Here is a 20858-nt window from a genome sequence, read left to right on the forward strand (position 1 = left end):
TCTCATTAAACTGCTTCCAGTGCTGCTGCAAAGCCCTCAGTGATGAAGAAGGCATCAGCACCATTCAGAGCTTTCCCCACAGCCAGCGATGTAGATCACTCTTTTGGCTATAAAATCAGAATGTGCTTCCCAGCCTGAAAAAATGCTGGGCTTGCTTTCTAGCTCCTGGCTGTCATTGCATCCATCACCTGTGCAGGTGCCCTCAAAGCTGGGCCATCTCTTGGGCAATGTCCCTATGGAACTGTACACTTCCCGCTGAAAACAGGCTTTTTAGCACTTCACGAGCCAAAGAATTGAAAACAAAACCTGACAGCCTTTGAGAAATAAGAGGGTAAATGCACAAAGTAAAGGGCAACAGAAAGCCAGTTCTTACAGGTCATGGTGTCTGGGCTTGGTCCTCAGTGGCACCATGCAGAGCTGGGTAACAGCGTGTGGGAGACACACAGGGTAAGCTGGGCTCAAAGCAGTCCAGACGCAGAGCACAGCAATTGCCTTCATCCTTCCCTGAGCTCTTCTTGGCACAGCACCCTCCCGTCACCGGGAAAGAAAAAGAAGAGTCCTGCTGACAAAGCCATAAAATATCCCTGTCACCCATGCTCAGCCTGCAGACTGCCACAGGCTGCTGACTCGCCTCTGACTGCTGGAGAACTCTCTGTGCTTTAAACAGCTCTGCGAAAAAGAAATAGAAGACCTGACTTCAGCATCTTTGCTTGACAACTCACCCATGAGCTTTGGACCAGGCAACAGCATCTGAATCCACTTGACATCTGCCGGGCACAGGCGTGGAGGGGTGACCAAGCTCGCTGAACCTCCCAAAGTCCCAGATCCCGACAGGTTTTCCAAGCCAAACCCTTCCTTGCATTTCCCCAGCACTACGATGTCATTGCGGTGCTCTCAGCTTTCCCCAGCCATTTTGCTGCGGTGCTGCTGTTAACAGCCTCAGGCTCTCCTGGTCCCAGCCCCCTCATAGCCCCCAGACCCCCGGTACCCCCCCAGCTGGTGTGTCTGGAGGCAGCCAGGCATAAGCCGCAGCTCCCCTGGGATGATGACCCTTCCCAAATGTGCTCCCTGCCTCTCTCCTTCACAGCCCCCACCCTGTCTGGGGACCACAGGGATGCCAGGGCAGCACTGTGCCCATGCTGGGGAACACCCATCCTATGTGATGGGGCTGCCCAGCACAGGCTGTGTGCCACCCCTCCCTCCCATGGGGACCTATTTCAGGGGTCCAGCATCTCACCCAGGGTGCCCGCAGCCCCACCAGCGTTGGGGGGGTGCCAACAATATAGGGTCTGTGGCAGTTCTTTACAACAAGGTTTTATTTTTCTTTCTTTTTGACAAAAAAAAACCCCAACATTGAAGTTGAACATTGCCGTCAGTCAGTTTGGTTCCCCGTTTGGGTCCAAATGAGCGTGTTACGTTACATCCTGCCCCAGTGCCTGGGGGGTGAAGGCAGAGCATTTCCCACCCACCCACCTTCCCTTGGCCCCAGGAGCTGCCAGCCCCACGCTGGGGGGCTCTGCCCTCCGAGGCCTCACGGGGGGACAGGAGGAGGGTGCTGGGACAGCCAGCCCGGAGGGGATGGCAGAGCTCCATTCTCCAGGGCTGCCTCAACTCCCCACACACCCTCTGCAGTCCCCACAGGACAGAGCTTCAAGCCCAGTCCCAGCACCAAACTGGGAACTAGATGCATGCTACTGGTGAACTCCTGCCTAAGCAGGGGCTTGTCCTGTGCGGGCAGAGGTTGAAACACATCCCCCGCTTTCTCATCCTCCCACGGTCAAGCACAGCCAGCAGCCACTGATGGCGAGCGCAGCGGCAGATCCCCGGTGTCTGGAAGGTGAAGATGTCCAATAAACCACGGATGAGAGATCGTACAGCAGCAAAGTGAGTCCAGCACCTTGAAAAGCAAGACGCAGGCTGCAATGGCACCTCGGGGCTGGTTTTCTTTCCCCCTTGGCATAGTCTTTTCTGTGGTTCTCCTGGGGGTTGTTTTTGGTTTCAGAGGCGTGCTTTGGAGGTGCCACCTTGTCCCTATGGGTCCCTGCTTGCTCTCCTGCCATAGGAGCGGGACCACCAGCTATTGCAGGAGAGACAGGAGCAGGCTGGTTTTGGGCCCCCTTGGGGAAAAAAGGGGCTCTGTTTCACTTCATACAGTTCTGTACGTTAGCAAAACACAGGGCTTACTTATCAAAATAGCTTGGGTCTGGACGCCGCAGCCCACTGCCACGTGCGGATGCGCCCCGAGGAGCTCTGCCCCAGCCTGGACCACCAGTGCAGAGCATCGCAGCACACTGCTTGCTGACCCCATTCTGGGGCCCAAGAAAGAAAAACACCCAAAGCTCGAAATCCGCATGAAATGTACCCCCCACTTTGGGAGCATCCCTCCCTCCCTCCCACCCAATAGGCACAGACACAAAAAGCCACCCTCTTCCCTCCTCATGGGCTGTTACTCAGAACCCGGCGTATTGTCAGACACCTTTCTGCATTTAGAAGTAGACGATGCCAGCACCTATATTTAGAGCACGTATGGCATTGTCTCCCCTGGCCCCAGCCCCCCCACATCCCTGGGCCTGGCCCCCACGCACGATCCCATGCTGCCCATCAGGCCTGCCTCCTCCAAACTCCGGCACAGGGAGCAATGCTCCAGCAGCTTCGGGTGGAAGCCACAAACTGCTCGCAGGTGGCTGGAAGGGGACAGACGATGACCAGAGGGGGACAGGAGATGCCCATGCCATCAGCCAGCACCAGGGACCTTCCCCACAGCTGCATGGGGCATGGTTTGCCCCCAGGCACCTAGGTGGAGGATGCAGGAGCTTAGCCAGAGGGATGGAGAGGGCCTCCTGGGGAAGTCTGGAATCCTTTGGCAGCTGGAAGTGTCCGTTCAGGAAGCACGGGGCCAGCAGGGACCCACCGAGGCAGTAGGAGGTTTTGGCTCCACAAGGGCAGCTTGACCATAAGAAAGAGAGGGTTTGGTCCACGATGGAGCCCAGGTGTGGGCAGCCTTTGGAGCTCATGGGATTTGCTTCTTGCAAAGCAGAGCTCATCTGGGAGAGCTCACAAAGTGATCGGGGCAGAGGCTGATCTGCACATGCAGGAGCAGGCCAGTTTGTGCCCATAGCATCTTCTGGTTAGGAGAAGACATGGGTTATTCATGACCAAAGCAAAGCCTGGCCAGAGCTGCTGTTCAGCTAGCCAAAGGGGCTGGAGAACAGCCCTAAGGACCCAGACCACCACAATTCGCAGCAGAGCAAAGCCATGGGACGAAGGCACTGCCTGCCCCTGCCCAGCCCAGCAGGCTGAAGGCCACGTCCTGTCTCCACATACGTGGCCACACCTGGCCCAGCCACACCGACCAGCCCCCCAGCCCCCAGAGCAAGCCCTTCCCTGAGGCTCCAAGGGCACAGCACCCTCCAGCTCCCCAGGACCATGCTCAGGCTGACAACAGACAAACCTCACAGCAGAAACACACCAGTGATCGCCAGGGTGAGCCACCCACCACCACAAGGCCACCAGAATCTGCCCAGGCTGGCAAAGCATCGCACCCACAGTCAAGGGTGTGTGCGGATCATCAGAGCTGACAGCACATAACTACCAGATTAATTAATGACTGGCATTGGAAGGTGACCCTGTACTGCATTTTCAGTACCTGCAGGAGGCCTGAGCCACCCCGCTCACCCCCTGGACCATGCTCCTCTCCCAGAGCCCCGCCAGCTCCCAGAGATGCACCTACCCCTGCACCAGGCCCATGGGGTTTGCAAACCCAGCCCACCCCCACGGCAGCCCCCCTGGGAGCGGGCAGGGGCCAGGGCTGCAGGGGAAACTGAGGCAGAGGAGGTGCCAAAGCCAGGTTCCTCTGCCAGGAGGACACACTAGGGTACCGTCAGGCATGCATGTACATCTTCTCTCCCCTGCAGACATGGGAATTTTCTTTTCCTGGCAAAACACAACACAGAGGCCTCTGAGAGGTTTGGCGTCAACCCCTCAGCACCATTGGCACCAGGCGAGCCGTACGCCCAGGGACACCCCCGTCCTCGTCCCTTGGGCATCCCGCCCCAGCACAGCACAGGGCTGCCCAAAGACCCCCTCGCCACAGCCACCTCTGACGGAGAAAATACCATTCCCAGCGCTGGAAACGGCCAGGGCAGGGCGAGGGGAGCAGGGTGATATTCCCAAAGCTCTGCTACAGCGACGGGTGCGCAGCAGCTTCCCAGGGAGGCTTGATCCTGCCCCGCCAAAGGGGGTGCGGGCAGTGACAACCCCAAGGGGCTCCCCAGCATTGTCAGATGATTAAAACAAATCCATGTATGTGTATATCTTTATATATACAGCATATAAATATATATACACACACATACTGTATATACACACACAGGCACACCTAGAGTTCTCTGTATATAAATAAATATATGATGGTGGGAGACAGGATACATTTGGCAGCACTGAGCACCCCCCACCCTGCTCCCACCTGCCCCAGTACAAACCAGTTGGTTTTGGTTTTGCCACCCCCAACAGGCAGAGCCGCTCTGGTCTGCCCAGTGCACCCCAACCCCTCAGCCCCCGCACCCCGACATCACACCTCGCCCCTTTTCTGGGCTGGATGAGAACCTCGGGGAGGGAAATCGAAAGCCACAGCAGCACGAGCCCGAGCGACAGAGCAAAGGGGGGCCCTGGTACCCTCTCGCTGGGACTGTCTGGCCTCGGGGAGCGGAAAACCATCAGGACGAGCCTTCCCGGGGGTCCCGCTCAGGACAGGGAGCGGGGCCGCGGCTTGGGGGGGTTCTCACTTGTCCCCCAGCACACACACCCAGCCAGGCTGCTCCGCTGCCCATCAAATGCTTCTCTGTGCAGAAAAAAAAAGTGATAGTAATAAATGAAAGTCGACAGATTTTAATTTTTTTTTTGCACAAAGACTTTTTTTCTTTTTTTTTTTTTTTTTTTTTCTTCCCCTCCGTTCCGGTCGGTTTGGTTTTCTCCTTTTCCCCTGCACTTGGTTTTGGTTTTGTTTCATTCCCAGGCGTGGCGAAGAGCATGCATTGGAGAGGGGCAGGGCAGCGGCAGGGCGGCGGGGAGCTGAGATGGGGCTGGGCGGGCAGCTTCTAGCACTTGTCATCTTCCTCGGTGTCGCTGAGCACATCGATGCTGGCCCCGCACATCACGCCCTGCCCTGCCCCTCGCCTCCGCCGCCGGTAGTGCCCGTTGGGCATCTGCCAGCTGTGCCGCAGCGGCGGGGCTGAGCCGATGGTGTTGGAGCGGCCGAGGCTGGTGGCGACGGCAGCCTCAAAAGTGAGCGTCTCCTCCTCACCGCAGTCTGAGGCATGCGAGTCGTCGTGCAGGGCCAGGTAGGGCTCCGAGATGTAGCGTTGCGGGGTGGACTGTCGGCTCTGCTTCCCTGCCGGGGAGCTGGAAGACTCGGTCAGGCCGGCGGCGTTGGGCTCCAGGGTGGAGGAGAGAAGCGGAGACCCCCCCTCGCTCTCATCGGCGGGCGGCGAGGCATCTCCGGCGTGCCGCAGCATGGAGGCGTAGGAAAGGAGGGGCCGTGGCTTGGGGGGCACAGGCGGGAGCTGGCGGCGGCCTCGCCGGGGGGTGCTGGTGTCCGAGATGGAGGGGATGGAGCTTTCGCTCAGGGAGCCCATTCCCTGCAATGCACCAAGACGCAATGGGGAATACAGGGGCGACAGGCAAAGCCATGCACCCACTCCCCCCAACCCCAAGCCTGGGGTCTCTGGAGCATCCTCCCTCTTGGATGAGGCCCCGCCGCACCCTTGCCTGCCCCATCCCGGCCTCAGGGTGTGCTCCATGGATGAGGATGGTGTCTGCTCTTGGTGGTCAAAAGTAAAAAGCACCCACAAACCCAGGACGGGAGGAGCTAATGGCTCGCCAGCTGCCAGTTTCTACGGGCAGTATCTCCGTGGGCTTCAAGCACACTCAAGCACTGGCATTTCCAGGCTTGTGGAGCTGGGACGCCTCAGCCTTGGCAGGGAGCAGATGCCACAGTGGTGAGAGGATCAGTGTGGAGATCCACCCCTCTTCCCAAATGCTCTACAGGGTGCTCAAGCAGCCCCAAGCTGTTCAGTTCACAGGGGACAAAGAAATGCCTCTGTAGGGAGGAGAGACAGTGCAGAGCTCCTGGAGTTGGGGCTTATCTTCCCGATTTTGGCAAGGAGCCTTTTCTACACCTCTGTTTGTGCTTAGGAAGGGGGTTTTGTCACACCCACCTGCCTGTTGGGTGTCTGGGACCTGCCTTCGCTGGGTGACCGGGACTCGCGCCGCCGCTCTGGTGACTCGTCGTGTGCCTGGGGACTCCTCTCTTCAGAGTTGCAGCGGGAGATATCGGGGGACAGCAAGTGCTTGCGCTCTTTGGATCGGCCCCGCTCCCTGCCGCCTGAGCGATGCCCGTCGGACCGGTGGCCTGCAGGACATCCCCGTCAATCCCCACTGCCCCCTCCCCAGGAGCAGATGTTCAGCTGGGGGGGTTTGGCATTGGTATGGGATGGCACCCGTCCTTGCTTACCCGAGTCAGTGTTGAGGCGCCGGGCGGAGAGCTGGAGTGAGGAGTGGTAGCTGCGCCGGCGGGACTTGTAGGTGTTGTCGCTGCTGCGCTCCATGGAGAACTCGTCCAGCCAGGAGCTGTTGGTGCGCTTGTCCCGGATGGTGGAAAATGATCGTCGCATCGAGCTGGTGTCTGTCACCACCTGCAAGCAACCCCGGCCAGCCGGGGAGGGGGTTAGCACCAGGCAGGGCTGGGGGGATGGCGGCCGAGCAATTACCAGTTCACCTGCCATCACTGGCACACCAGCTTCTGGGATGGGGAGATTTGGGGGGGGGGGGGGGGGGGGGGCAGGCAGCCAGCCTGAGCCCAGCACTCCCATATTATCTCTGCACAAACGAGGGGTGGGAGGAAAGTGGGGTTTAGACTTTGTGCTCGTGGGCTCCCCTTCCCCAGCCGGCCAGGAACCATGCTCCACAAGCAAAGCCAGAGACAGCGATTGAAGCCAAGGTGCTGAGTGTTGGGGGAAGAGCAGCAGCATCCCACCCCAGGTACGGGGACATGGAGAGTACCAGACGGTTGCCACCCTGGCATCCCTCCCCACCTTGCCAACAGGGTCAAGGGCAGCGAACAGAGACATCAAAGAAGAAACCACTGACAGAGGGGATCCTTCAGTGCCCTTCACTCCATGTTTATTTTCCCAGCTGCTGCCACTTTTCCAAACCCCTCCCCAGTTGTCCTTTATTCCCACAACCCCATCCCCTTCCCCTGCACTCATTCCCTCTCTCCCTGCTCACGCTGTTGTTTTAACTTTCCTCTTCTTTTCTTTCTTTCTCCCATGCTTGTCCTTTCTACCTTCTCCTTTCCTTCTAGCTTGTGTTCTCACATGTTTTGTGGAAAACATCACTACCTCCTAGATTTTCGTTTGCTTTATTCTAGCAGATTTTTGCCCCTGCAGCTGCAGGCCATTCTCCCTGTCTCCTCTCCTCCCGCCATACCCTTTCTTGCTCCTATCCCCTCCTTCTGATCATCTCCCCCACTGCCAAATGGTCAATAAAACCCATGAAGTAAAGCCTCCCTTCCTTTTCACACCCCCCAAAGTGCCATGACATATCACATCAGCACCAACAGCAGGACCTGGTGCTTGCACCACCACCTCTGTGAGGAAGCAGACCCAGAGACTTCACAGCAAAACCAAACCCCACAAAAGTGTCTGTGTCTTGGTGGAGGCTGAGTACAAGACAGAACAACAGAGAACTGGGCAGACAAACAAGGAGGTGAGATGTGGCTTGGTTCCCCTGGACAGACGGAGAAGCGTGTGCATTGGGACAACAGGAAAGGAAGGAAAAGGTGTTTTGTCACCTGGGAGATCATCTGACAGTTGGGCTGGGACTCCTCGAATCTCAGCCAGTGCCCAGGGCTGAAGGAAAGGAGGGGTGTCCCACTGTGGGGGGACCCTGCAACCTCCCAGCATGGCCCTGCTCCACCGTGGACCTTCCACATGAGCAAGGAGATTGGTTCCCTGGCTGCAGGCTGCTGCTGGTGTCCCCCATGTAGAGGAACAGCAGCTCTTCTACTTATGCAGCACCCCAAAGATGGGGAGATGCTCCGATATTGGGCTGCTGGGGAAGCCATGTGGCTCACAGGACTTGCTCAGTGCAGAGAGAAGCCCCAGTGTTACCTGGTAGGCTTTGCTTGGACCCGGCACCCGTGGGGGCTTTGCTTGGTTTTACCTGGGGATCCACAGTGAGACGAGGCATGGAGGAGGCCCTCCCAGAGACAGCATGGTCCTGAGTGTCCACGGGAAGGTAGCTGCCACGGTTAGAGGGCTGCACTCTTTGAAACTCCCTAACCTCTGGCTCCTAGAAATAAACACACAGCCAAGCTCTTGGGATGGGGTTGGGGCAGGGCAGCGTGCTGCTTCTGCCCCGTCTGTAGGGCACAGCCCTGCTTGCTCTCACCTGGGGGCAGAATTTAAGTGGGCCAAAAAGAGAGTCTAAGACATATCATCCGACATGTCACCACTGAAAAATACTCTCTGATCCACAATCTGCTGCAGGTGAGCCCAGACGTGGTGCTTCAGGCTTGCCTGATGGCCAATTCATCCTGCACCTCTTCAGTGGCAGTGGAAACCCTGCCTGGATCTGGTGATGCCTTGACTGCCTGGGCTTTAACACCTTCTCCTTTTGCCAGAAGGGGACAAACTTACAGGATTTTCTCTCTGACCCTGCTTTAAAGACTTTCTGACCACATCCCCATTAAAAGAAAGCACACATCCCAGTTTAGGGGACTCTCTTGTACAGGACGTGGTGTCAAGGAGATGGGCAGGGAGTGACCCTGGAGATCTGCTAGAAGGTGACCTTATGGGGAGGGGGCAGTCTCACCTGCCACCTCCCCGCTGGCAAGACAGTGGCGTGGGCAGGGTGGCCGAGGCAGGGGACACCTGCCCGCGCAATACACAGCTCACACAGAGTATTACAGACCCCAGGGACATGGACCGGGCTGGAGATGCACAGTGGTACAACACTGCATCCAACAAACGTCGGGGTGGTGCGTGAACGCACACACACAGACATGGAGAGATATATACAGATATGTCTATATATATTTACACACACACAGACAGACGCTGCTGCTGCTGGCCGGCATGTGTGTGAGGCCAGAGGGGTGTGCTCCTGTTGGAGACGGTTTGACAGCTTGGTTTGGGACTGGGGACACCAGCACTGACAACAAAATGAACATGAATCCAAAAAACATCAGATACCATCACTCAGCATGGAGTAACCCACTGAAATGAGCACTCAGTGGAAAAAAGAGCAGCCTGTGAAGAGAAGGATATTTTACTGCAGGACATCGGACCTTGGTCACAGCTCTTGCCCCAAAAGAACTTGCCTGCCACCACCAGCCAGGCCTGGTCCAGGGATGGCTGCATCTCCAGCGCCTGGGCAGAGGCGAGGGGCCAGAACCCGAGCTGAGGGACATCCAGGGACATTTGTCCCCTGCTTTGGATCTGTATGTGACTCAGCAGCTGCCATCCCTCCACTGTACTCGCTGCCACAGGGGCAGGGAGCAGCATTTTGCCACCATGCCAGCAGCCCCACACTTCCCCGTGCCCACCAGCATCCCCACCGAGATCACACGCGAGCGCCTGCCAGGCAGTGTGTGACTTTACCAAAGACTGGTGCTCCTGGAACTGCCCGTGGGCCGGATCCATGCACGCCAGCTGGAAGATCTCCTGTGGTGAGAGTGGGCTCAGGGAGGGGAACCCACTTCGGCTGCTCCTGCAAAGACAGTCCAGCTTCAGGGAGGCCACAAGGTGGGTGCTGCCATCACTGGGCATTGCCTCTCCAGCGGCTTAGAGCTGGGGAGCCCCCATGCTTGCCCCTGAGCCTGTCAAGACCCCTAGGACAAACATCATGTTCCTTGGAGAGCTGAAGTGGTGCCCAGGCAGGAGAGGACACCAGTGCCCCAGGTCCCATGGCAGCAGTGGGGACATCTCAAGTGCAGTGCCAGCAACTCCCACCATCTCGTTCCCACCAGCCAGGGTGCTGGGATCCCGCACCGACCCTGCACCACCCAGGAACCCACTGCTCAGCTGCTCTCGTGGCTCAGGGCCATCCCAGTCCCTCCTAGGTAAGACAGCTTGCATGTCGTGCTGGGATTGCCCTGTGAGAAGAGGGACCACGCAGACACCTGGCCATCCCCCTTGGCCACCTCCGCTGCTGTTGGCGATGCTGACACCCACCAGCTACCTGGAATCCTGCAAAAGCTTTGTGCCAGGGGCCTGGACTGGGTTTCCCCTGTTCTCAGCAGCTCCTTAACCCTCTGTGCATCCCAGTGCCAGCTCCAGAGAACAAAACGAGGGCTGCAGGAACAGAAAAGAGACCGGACGACCTCCCTCCTCCTCAGAACAATACTCACAGGCCCGAGAGGGTGTCTTGCTGGAGGTAAGGCAGAGCCTTCGCGTTCGAGATGATTTCCTGCGGCAAGGAGGATGGCTCCATGCGCTGGAACATGGGGGCATTTTTCTGTATTGAAGAAAGGTAGAAACTGAGCCTGTAGGAAATGCAGATGAACATCCAGTGCTTCACCAACCAAGCCCCTGCTGCTTGGGAAGGTGACAGCGTGCTCCTATTTGCTGCTGGGCAATGAGGTTGCAAGTACGCATGCCTTGTAGTCACCAAACCCCAATCTGTTCCACCATCTTCATCCCTCAGCTGCATCCCATGCAGCTGGCTGTACATTTGGTTGCGACATTGTGGGAAGCAGCGAGGGTGCTCTGAACAGCCCCATCCTGCCCACGACATGCCCTGGCTGAGCCTCACCTGCTCCTCCAGCTGCTGCCGCTGCTTCTTCGCTTTGCTCTGCTTGTAGTAATCCATGATCATCATGGCTGCATATATTTTGCCAACAGTCAGGTCAGAGGCTGAGAGCATAAGAGGGAACAAAGTGGGGACACTTGTGTCTTAACAGAAACAGCAGGTCTGGACACTAGCACAGATCTTGGGAAGAGCCCTGCTGAGGGATACTCTGGTCACCCTCAAACTCTGCTCGCCACTCCAAAAGAGAGATGAACACCCAGACACTCCATGTGGAGATAAAATGGATGGAGATGGCTCAAAAGCATCCTCATCAGCCACCAAGACACACAGCCTCATCACATCATCAGATGTAACAGAGCAAGAAATGCTCAGCCTCCTGCCCCAGTATGCTCCAGAGATGATTTGCAGGAGACTCAGGGTCTGGCAGTAGATCCCTGCAAACTGGGCTATTTTCAAGAGGGTTCCCAGGCAGCCAGGCAGAGCAAGGCAGAAGCCAGCCTGTACGAACACCGACTCTTTTCCCACTTCTCCCCAAGCTGGGGACAGGTCTGATTGGTCCCCACCTCCCTTTGGGAAGAAGTTGTTGCAGGTTTGATGGCAACTTGGCAGTGATGACAGCCCGCAGAGAGACTCACTTTTTGGCATGGGTACCAACAGGTCAAGCATCTTCTGGGACAGGTGAGGCCAAATGGTCAGGATCTCCTTTTGAAGTTCAGAGTCTAACTGCTGCCAATCTGCACCACCTTGAACAGCAGGGTGAAAAATGGCCCATGTACATCAAGATCTGGCACCAGGGTACAACTAAAACCACCCCTTTCCCATCCTGAAGTGAGGTCCATGAGCAGCAACAAGCTCTCCGGGCTGGGAGGGCCATCTTGCATCAGTGAGCCTGGTCTCCTGCTCTCACAGGGAAACTTTCCTACCATCCCCTCCATATGTGCCTCCATCTCCCCATCCCCTGCCCTCCCACTCAAAGCTGCCATCCTCAAGCTCGCCTTGGGTCCGTCTCTACGGTTCCAATCCTACTCCAGCCCACACACACCTGCTGCTGCCCCACTTTCTCTTTTCTGGTGAGCAGATCATGTGCTGGTGAAAGAGCAGCTCCACTTGGTAGAAATTCTTAAATACTTGGCAATGCTCTCTGCAAGGAGAGCAGAGCACTCTGGCCAGCAGTGAAGGGGTTTGCTGAGCTTAGGAAGACCCAGGCTCAGAGGGATCTGTCACCATGTGCCAATTGGAGACATCCCAGCCCAGGGCAACTCAGACTGGGCTGCAGGAGACCCAGGTTCAAATCTCTGCTTTATCTAGAGGGGCTTGAACGCCTTGTTTCAAGATGCAAGGAGCTGTTTGAGCACTGGGCTTTTGCTGGTATCTTGCCCTGGTTGGGTTTTCTTCCAACAGCTGAGCTGTTCCTAGGGGATGTTTTATTGAAAATGGCAGGTTTCTTCAGAAAGTTTTTGATCTGATGAATCAGAGCGTTTTCAGCAATAACAACAAAGCAGGTTTTCCTGCTCTGAACATTTTGTCTTCCCCAAGAGAGAGACTGCTGTTCCTCACAGCCTTAGGAAGCCAAGCACATGTGATCATTCCCCTCCTTGGTTTGGTTTTGTACATGAGGAGGGGAATTCTCCCTCTCCTCCATTACACAGTGGACATCAAGCTGTTTCTGCTCTCTAGAAGCAGCTTCTAGTGGAAAACTAGCCACCTCTTCCCTAAAGAAACAGGGTTTTTTATAGAAAGCGGCAGAAATTTGCCTGTTCAAGGTAACCACTTCCATCCACGTGCCAGGCTCTGGGAAGCCAACACCAATTTGGCTGTGATGTCCTCAGCCTGCCCAAAGGATGAGTGCTGGTCACACTGAAACCTTCCTGGCTCTGTCCCCTCTCTCCCCCACTGACCTTACCTTTGGCAATTTTGATGTCCAAGGCTGTGCGTATCAGCGCCATCAAGGTGGAGGTAAAATGGACCGTCATGTCCTCGGCCACGGGCATGTTCATCAGCACCAGTCTCTGCGCAAGAGAGAGAAGAAAACAGCGGACGGAAAACAATATCGAAAAACACATCGACCAGGCTGGAGGAAAAGAAATTAAACATTAAACAAAAGGGAAAAAAATAAAAATTAAAAAATAAAAAGCAACAAAGAGTGTCAAAACAGCACAGCCAAAAAAGAAGGGCAAGGATCACCCCACCCCCCCACCCCCCGGCTCCTTCCACCCCAGGACACCGGCTCACTGCCTTCCAGGGCTCCTCCTGCACCCCAGGAACAGCCCCTGAGCCCCCCTCCCCATGGCACCGGGGCTGCCACGGCACCTCCCGGCACTTTTGGGAAGACACACCTGATCCATCAGGGGTGCGGGCATGGGGAGTGCTCAGGGAGGGGAGAAGGGGCTCAGGTTTCCATTCCCAGGTAGTTTGACTTTCCAACTCTCAACCCTTCCCACCTGGGGCAGGGGAGAGGAGGGTCCCTAACCTTCAGGGACTTCAGATCAGCTGGATTCCTCTAGCATGCTACATCCTGGCGCTCCCTTTTTGCGTCTTTCAGAGATGAAGTTTGCCAGCACATGCACAGGGACCAAATTATCCAAGGGTGGGGAAGGAAAGGAGGGGTAAAGAAAGTGCAGAAGGAAAGAGAGAAGGGCAATCAAGGCAGGTTAGACACGCCATGCTCCTTCCCCACCCTGGGCAGGCGGGGTGCAAACCGAAGTGACCAGATCCACTTTCCAGAGAGTATATTTTGCTTTGTGAATACCTTGGATCATCCCTTCCCTGCCCATTCCTTTTCACCTGGCTTCTCATGTCCTTTCCCTGCCTTCAAGCCTCAGTTTTATTCCTGGAAAAATGTGATGGTGGATGTACACGTGCGTGAGCGAACACACGAGAGCTGGAGAGGGTGGCAGCACATTTGCAAGTGTGCTGAAGTCCCCCCTTTGCTAGCCCTGAATGCTGCTGAAAGGGCTGCTGGGCAGCAGCCCGTGGCCAAGAAAAGCTTTAATTTGCTCCAGACCTGGGCAACAGGTTCTATAGCTTCAGGTCTTGTCCTAGCAACTTCCATCCCACGTCCTTTAGGGTCTCCTATGCTCCTGCTCCATGCCTATGCAGCTGGGAGCACGCTGTGCCTGTGCCATGCGCCAGCCGCAGCCACCACCCCAGGTGGAACAAGGGGGTAAAACTCAAGAGACACCTTTTGAAGGCACCTGGCTTTGCCTTGCACAAGCCATCCTTTGGGATAGCTCGTGCCAACGTGCCTGGCTGCTCACGCACTGCAGAGCTGCTCCTACAGGCTATGTCCTTGCTGCCCACCTGCTTCCCATCTCTTTAGCTCTGTTTCTGCGCTGGCAAGGACAAGGGTGGTTCCAAGCCCATGGTCAGCAAGCTCCTAAGGACACCTCGCTCCCCTGCCTGTGCTACAGGGTTGCTCCTCACCTCATCTTCTCCAGCCCTCCCACTTCCACACTATTGCTGACCCTGCCCCTCCTCTGCCACTGGGGTCCTCCACCCCAGAGCTCCCAGGGCTTGTGAGAGACCACAGCAGCATCACATACGTGGGCAGTGGAGACCAGCCAGCGTGGCCAGGGCTCCTCTGAGCACACCAGGCTCCCCAGGAGTGAGCTAAACACATGCTGGATACCCCCAACGCCTCCCCGGCTCCCCGCAGCCCACCTCCCGCAGCTCCCTCGAGCCCCGGCTCCTGCTCAACTCTAGCCCCCGTAGAAGGAAGGGTTGATCTACCTTATAGGCCACTTTGGAAGGACATCTCTTGCCGAGGCCTAGCGGTGGTGACATAAGAGTCAGCATTTCATACATCTCAGTGTAATGGATTCGGCCACTGCTCATGAAGGGGGAAGGGGAGGGAGGGAGATGCAGAGAGAGAGGAGGCATTCCCAGAGAGCAGAAAAAAACATACAAACAAAAATAGTACAGGAAAACAGGAGAGAAAAAACAAACGGACAAACAGGAAAAGAACAGGAAACCCGTTAATCAAGGCAAATCATACATGAGAGACTGTCCTGATGTGGATTTATAGCACTGCTCACACAGACCCAGGAATGCTGGCAGAAGGCAACTCACCCCTCGCCTCTCTGCTGCTGGCCTCAAGCGCCTGTCTCGCTAGCAGTCTGGGAGTCCTCCTCTGCTCTCAACCCCTTTCCTAAAGCCCTCCAGCAGCCCCCACCTTGTCCCACAGGTTCCAGGGCTGTGTGCGAGTGGTATAAATCAGATACACGGCACTCGAGCCATGGGTTATTTGAGATAACGGTGGTTTGCACCACAGTGCTCTGTGGCCTCCGTAGCATCTTCCCTCCCAGGGCGGGGGGCCGGGGTATTGCTTTGCATCGCCACCTAACCCATAGCCGGAAGGCTGTGTATCCCCAGCTCGTCAGGTCTATGCAATTGGGAGGCAGCATCTTGCATAGAAGGCAGTGGGCCAGGGTCACTTGTCAAAGGAAGATGCCCAGTTGCTTCCGTCTGGCTCTGCGGATGGACCACTTTCCCACCATGCACCAGTGCAAAAGGCATGCTGAATTGGCTGAAAAAACAAAACCGGGAGGAAAAGTTGTACATGCCATGCTCCCGCCCTGGCTCTCTCCCACATGCGGCTGCAAGTTCCACCAGGTTGGAGTTTAAAGAGTCTCAGCAGAGGCAGCTGTTTGGGCCTTCCAACATCAGGGTTTGTTTGGGTTTCCCAAGGGAGGCAGCTCGGAGGGACCCCACCTCGCGCTCCTCTGCTCTGTAAGAACCTGCCTAGGACCGCTGCAGTGAGGAACGCTACCAGGCCACCCGATGATGCCTCAAGCCCTCTGCCAGGCTGAGATATTTGGGCTGTCTCCCTCGCTCTGCACATCCAGGAGGCTGCTCAAGTACATCTCCCAGGGATCCTGGGCTTGGCCAACTCTTCTTCCCCTCGTGCCAGGCTTCTGTCCTGCACTGCAACACGTGGGATGGTTAACAGGCAAGGGCAAACTCACAACAGCAAAGGCATTGACCTTTACAGCTGGGCTGGGAGGATGCTGCTGGAGAGGAACTCATCTCGGCTGGGGTGGCCTGGGAGAGAGGACATTGCCAAAAAATTAAGCACTCCCTGTGGGATCTTGGCCTCTTCCCTACCCAGGTGCTCAGAGCAGTGTGGAAAGGGTAGAAGGTATCTCCTCTTCTCATGGGTTACCGCTGGTTTGGAAGCAACCCCTGGCCAAAGAGGCATCTGCCAAGACAAGACATGACATTTTGGGTATGAACTAATGGTGACAACCTGCAAGGGGAGCTGTTTGGGGTGCAGGCACAGACCAGGCTGGGCAAGCCATCTCCTTTGACACACCTAAACAGGGTGGTAAGAGGATTGATAACAACACTGGAGAATATTAAATGCGATGATCAAGAGGAAATATCCAGGTCCAGGAGTCCATAAGCAGTGCCTTGCAGAGCTGGATGTGCACCAACTCAAGGCATCTGAAGGGGAGAAGAATTTTCATGCAGGAACTTAGTGCAAAAAGGAAGTGAGACAGTGATCTTCCACCCACCCTTCCTCTCAGTACACTGTCTTTTGTACTGAGGTTCTCCACACAACAAAGGAGGAATGGATTTCCGCAAAAGGAAGAATCTGCAAAAGAAGGACCTCACAAGAACTCTGCTGTTCTCACAGACAGGCTGCGCACTTTGCTGCTTCTCAGAGTAGATATCCTAAAGCATTTTGAACAGCACAGCAAACCACATCTCCAGAGAGTGAAGCACGGGCAGGCACGTGGAAAGACATCCATCTGAACAGGATGGCTCCCAAGAGCTGGTCCAAGCATGGGTACATCCTTGATGGGAGAGCTGTCCTGTGCCTGGACAGAGATGCGACCTGCAGCTATGGCATAGGGTGGCTTGTAAAACGACCGGGCAACTTAATGGCTCAGTCCTGGTACTCTGAGAGAACCCTGTGAGTGATGGGTTCACCTGGGGGACATCTGTCCTCCTGTGGTTAGGAAATAAGTACTGTGCCATACAAGGCTGTTTGGAACAGAGCACCAGGACAGCAAGTGATGTGAGAGTAGATTCAGGAATAGGTCATGTCCACAGGGACTCCAGTGTCTATGGAGCATTCACCTGACCCGTGACCATCTCAAGGGCTACTTTAAGGGGGCAAAAGTGATGCCTTGGCTCACTTTTGCATGACTGCTAGAAGCAGAGGGAGTGAAGAAAGGCAGAGAGAGCCTCAATGAGTGAAGCAGGCTGCCAGGATAAAGACCCAGAAAGGTGTGGTTACAAGACCTGTTCTCCCCAGCACAAGGATGGATCTTGCTGAACTTTCACAGGAAGCCTTTCTGCATCAATGTCTCTTCGTTAGCCCACCTGCGGATGGCTTAGCAGGTGTGCTTCTGTACCATGCTGCACCACTGTGCTGGATCCTGAACTTGCCCAAGAACCACCTCTTCCAGAGCAAGCTCTCCACTGCTCCATGAACACACTGGTGGTTGTTTCTACAAGTCATAGTTGTCACATTGCCTGGAAGGATAGGGGTGTGGGCTCCAGCAAGGTGAACCTGTGCATTGTGATGTGCAAGGCAGGTTCACCAAACTGAAAGGTGAGCAAGTTGGGCTGGCATTTTGGGATATGGACCATGGTGGCAAGATGCAATGACCGTGTGGGTTTTGTTTCTTCATTGATTGCCTTTTGAAAATTGTTCCAAGGCAGTAGGAAGCCCTAAAAATCACTCGTGTCCTTGAAATATCTCATGCACAGGGAGGAGGAGACAGAGGTAAAGCAAGGATGAGATGGGCATGGTCTCCCTCACATGACAGCAGAAGCTGGTCTCACTCTCTTTGCCTTTACCTTCCCCGAGTTTATCCACCTTCACTGCTCTGTCCATCCCACAGTCAGCAGAAAGGCCAGACTGCTGCAGAGCTGCCTCTTCCCAGGAAGCACTACAGGTACCCTTCTGAGCACCAGGTGATCCAGCTTAGGAGAGCAGTGTTTGCCAGCAAAGCCCTGTTGTCAGTGGAGAAAGACTAGCAATTCCTTCTGAAGGTGTCTTCTGTCTGCAGGGACCTGGGGAAGTGTCCTCAGCAAAGCCACCATCCTTTTCCAGGGATGCAACAGAGAAGAGTGGAAAGACTGCAAGGAGCTCCTCCTTGAAGAGATGAGCCAGCTGAGATTCTCGCAAGAAATCTCCTATCCCCAAGTATCTCTTCGTAAATGAGATACTGAGCATCCAGGCCTTGTCTTGCTTGCTCTGCTTTACTTCTGGCGGTCTACTTCAAGATTTCAAATGTGTGCATTATCCCCACGATCAGCTGTGGAGGGTGACAGACCTGTTCCAGGGATGCTGGCTGGAAGAAGCATTTCTGATGTGGCAAGAGGATGTGGTGGCTACACCATGCCACAGCAAGGAACCCTCCTCCTCTGCAGAGTCAAGATTAAGGGCCAGGGGCATCTGAGCTCCCCTCGTACATCTCCTCAGATGCTGTGAGGAACTCAGAGGGAAGAGCAAGCTCTGTGGTCAATCCTTTCATGCCATGGACAGACATAGGCATTGCGGCACTTTGGAGAAGGTGACAGGCGCAGGATTTTGCTCAACTGTCACCACAAAATAAAATTTAAAGTGCGAGTCAGAGAGACACAAGGAGGCCAAACTGCTGCCATGGACACGTGGCCAGCAGCTGGGAGCTTGGTTCAAGCAGAAGGAGAGAAGCTGCTGAGCTCCGGAGACGTGCCCAGGTGCCACCACCTCCCAAGCAGGTCCGGCAAGCTAAGGGCAAGACTAGCAGGAGTCCTGCTCCCCAGAGACACAGTCATGTGTCCTCCAAGCACCACACTTAAGGCAGAGTCTCTTGGGTACAGCACAACATCCCCCAGGGAGAGGGGTCACCCTGGCCTCCCCGTCCTCCCCCCAGTCCTCACTCTCCAAAGCAATAGCAAAGTCTTCGACATCCTCCTGCTTTTGCTCCTCTCTTCTCTCCCCAGGAGCAAACCACGACTAAGCCTCCAAAAAACTCCTGCTCCCCACTTGATGGCACTTTGGGAAGGGAAGCCAAGCCGAGATGATGGCACCTGGCCCAGCACCCTTCGGGGGCTCTCTGTGCCGACGGAGCTGGGGCAGGGGGCTGGCTGGGGGACACAATTTGTTGAAACCCACCCTGGGAGGCTCTGAGCCCCCCTGGCCCCACTCATGCCTCCCCTCGCAGGGGACAGCTGCTGGCTCTGGGAGGTCGCGGACCTCTTTAAACTCGAAGGAAAGCAACGTCAGGGTTCCCTCGGGAGGCGCGGTGGCAGTGGAGCGGGGGGGAAGGAGGGGTGGATGGTGCGTCCCGTGGCCAGGTTGTGGCAGAGGACTGGGAGGCAAACCTTGCACGCCACCCTGTAGGGGCAGTTCTCTCCTAGGCCCAGAGGAGGCGAGATCACCCGTACTAATTTGTACATATCCTTATACGAGATCCTGCCGCTGCAAAGGAAGCACAGGTGGGTTAATAGGACACTAAGAGGGTGGAGGGGAGGATGGAGGGCTTAACTGGGGAATGCTGGGGCCATCTGTGGGGCAAGACCCCCAGGGGTGCATGGGCCTTCTCCTTCTGGCTCTATCAGACCCAGAGAGCAGAAAGCCGTGAGCATCAGCTACTGCCTTCTCCACCACGAGTCAGCTCATACCTCCTCACGCTGACCCATTTTGACCCTGGAGAAGGACAGTTTTGGTGGTGAACACCACCCCATCACCCTTTCTCACCATGCCCCTGGCCACCTACACCTGGTGGGAGAAAGCTGGGATTTTAGATGGCGTGAATCCAATCATGGTTGGGTTCTAGCCACCACGAGCCCTTTCGATGGAGTTGTGTCCCATCACACCACCAGAGAGCCTGCCCTTGCATAGCCAATCCTCTGGTCCTCACAAGGTCCCAGGGAGGTTGGCAGCTGAGTCACTTGTATCTCCAATATCTGGGGAACCTGAGACAGGGAGAGGTAATGTGACCAGCTGGTGACCGGTGGCTGTGGCACTAGCACCTAAGTCTCTCGCGGTCCAGTCCTGTGCTCCGACCACCAGACCACACTCTGCCAAGGGTACACATTATTAGAAGCAAACCCTCCCATACACACGCCCCTTCTTGCCCACAGAAGCACATCTCCCCAGACCCAGGTGCAGTCATCACAAGATACGGCCCGTATCACTCCTGCACCAGCTGAAATAACGAAGCAGTTGAAGCGGAGAGCTGGCAGGAGAGGGCGCAGGGGCTGTTGGGTGCTGAGCTCCCCACCCCAGACCAAGTCCTGTGGGAAACGGGACCGCATGGGGTGGAAGTGCTGAGGTGCAGCGTGCTGCAGCCTCCTGGGCATCCTTAGACAAGCTTGGAGGGAAACCAACAAGGAGGCAAAGAACAGCGTTACCGTCCTACCCAGCACCTTTGCCTCTGGTTTCTCCTTGCTCTTCTCCCATTCCCTTTCCAATGCTGGCCAGAGCTAACCCAACCATCCGGGCAAAACACATCCCTGAGCCCCCCAGGTGTTGGGCAGTCTCCCCATGAGACCTTCACATGATGGTGTCAGGATGCAGAAGTGCTGCCCCACTCAGGTGGTGGGACCCATTTGGATGTACTCACCCGTTCCTCACCCAGCAACAGGGGCCAGGGCTGCCCCCATGGGCCCAGCATCATTGACTCCTGTGCATGTCCCCTAACCACTGGCTACATATCATGACGAAAGAGCATGACTTGCTTAGAAATGAGAGGGGTGCAGGGCATTGATAGGACAGCTCAGACATGCCTTTACAGTGACTGTCCTTGAGACCCAGGCCATCAACACGGGGAGTGAGCACGTGTGAAATGCCTGGTGTGAAGAAAACCTTCCCAGCATCCATGAATGAGACACTCCACACTGAGCAGCTGGTGTTTCACTGCTCTCACCTCTTCCTTCTCTAGCTGTCCATCAGGACATCTACTCACCCATGCTGACCTCTCCCCCTTGCACAAGGCATATTCACCCACTAACAGGCAAACCCCAGCACAGCAGTAAGTGCTGGAGGAGGCCATGCAGGGAGGAACCTGGCCAGCACTGAGCTGCACAAGGTTGGACAGAAATGGTGAAGG

The 20858-nt window shown here is 56.0% G+C and overlaps 1 protein-coding gene across 4 annotated transcripts in view; it reads right to left on the bottom strand.

Moving 5' to 3' along the window:
* Positions 1-2413: 2413 nt before the first annotated feature.
* Positions 2414-20858, bottom strand: part of CACNA1E (calcium voltage-gated channel subunit alpha1 E) — a 166608-nt gene continuing 148163 nt past the window's right edge. For 2 of the 4 annotated variants that reach the window (XM_056355657.1, XM_056355654.1), the window contains 10 exons: positions 14539-14635; positions 12713-12818; positions 11445-11552; positions 10813-10913; positions 10409-10515; positions 9660-9768; positions 8221-8349; positions 6512-6692; positions 6216-6409; positions 2414-5636 (listed from right to left, as the gene is read on the bottom strand). In XM_056355657.1, coding sequence (XP_056211632.1) covers positions 5097-5636; positions 6216-6409; positions 6512-6692; positions 8221-8349; positions 9660-9768; positions 10409-10515; positions 10813-10913; positions 11445-11552; positions 12713-12818; positions 14539-14635 — 1672 coding nt within the window. In that variant the 3' untranslated portion in view covers positions 2414-5096. Of the gene's footprint in view, positions 5637-6215; positions 6410-6511; positions 6693-8220; positions 8350-9659; positions 9769-10408; positions 10516-10812; positions 10914-11444; positions 11553-12712; positions 12819-14538; positions 14636-19128; positions 19226-20858 lie in introns of those variants that run through there. The other 2 variants (XM_056355653.1, XM_056355656.1) reach the window with 2 other exon arrangements.

Source organism: Falco biarmicus, chromosome 11 (genome assembly GCF_023638135.1).
Source record: "Falco biarmicus isolate bFalBia1 chromosome 11, bFalBia1.pri, whole genome shotgun sequence".
Classification (NCBI taxonomy): domain Eukaryota; kingdom Metazoa; phylum Chordata; class Aves; order Falconiformes; family Falconidae; genus Falco; species Falco biarmicus.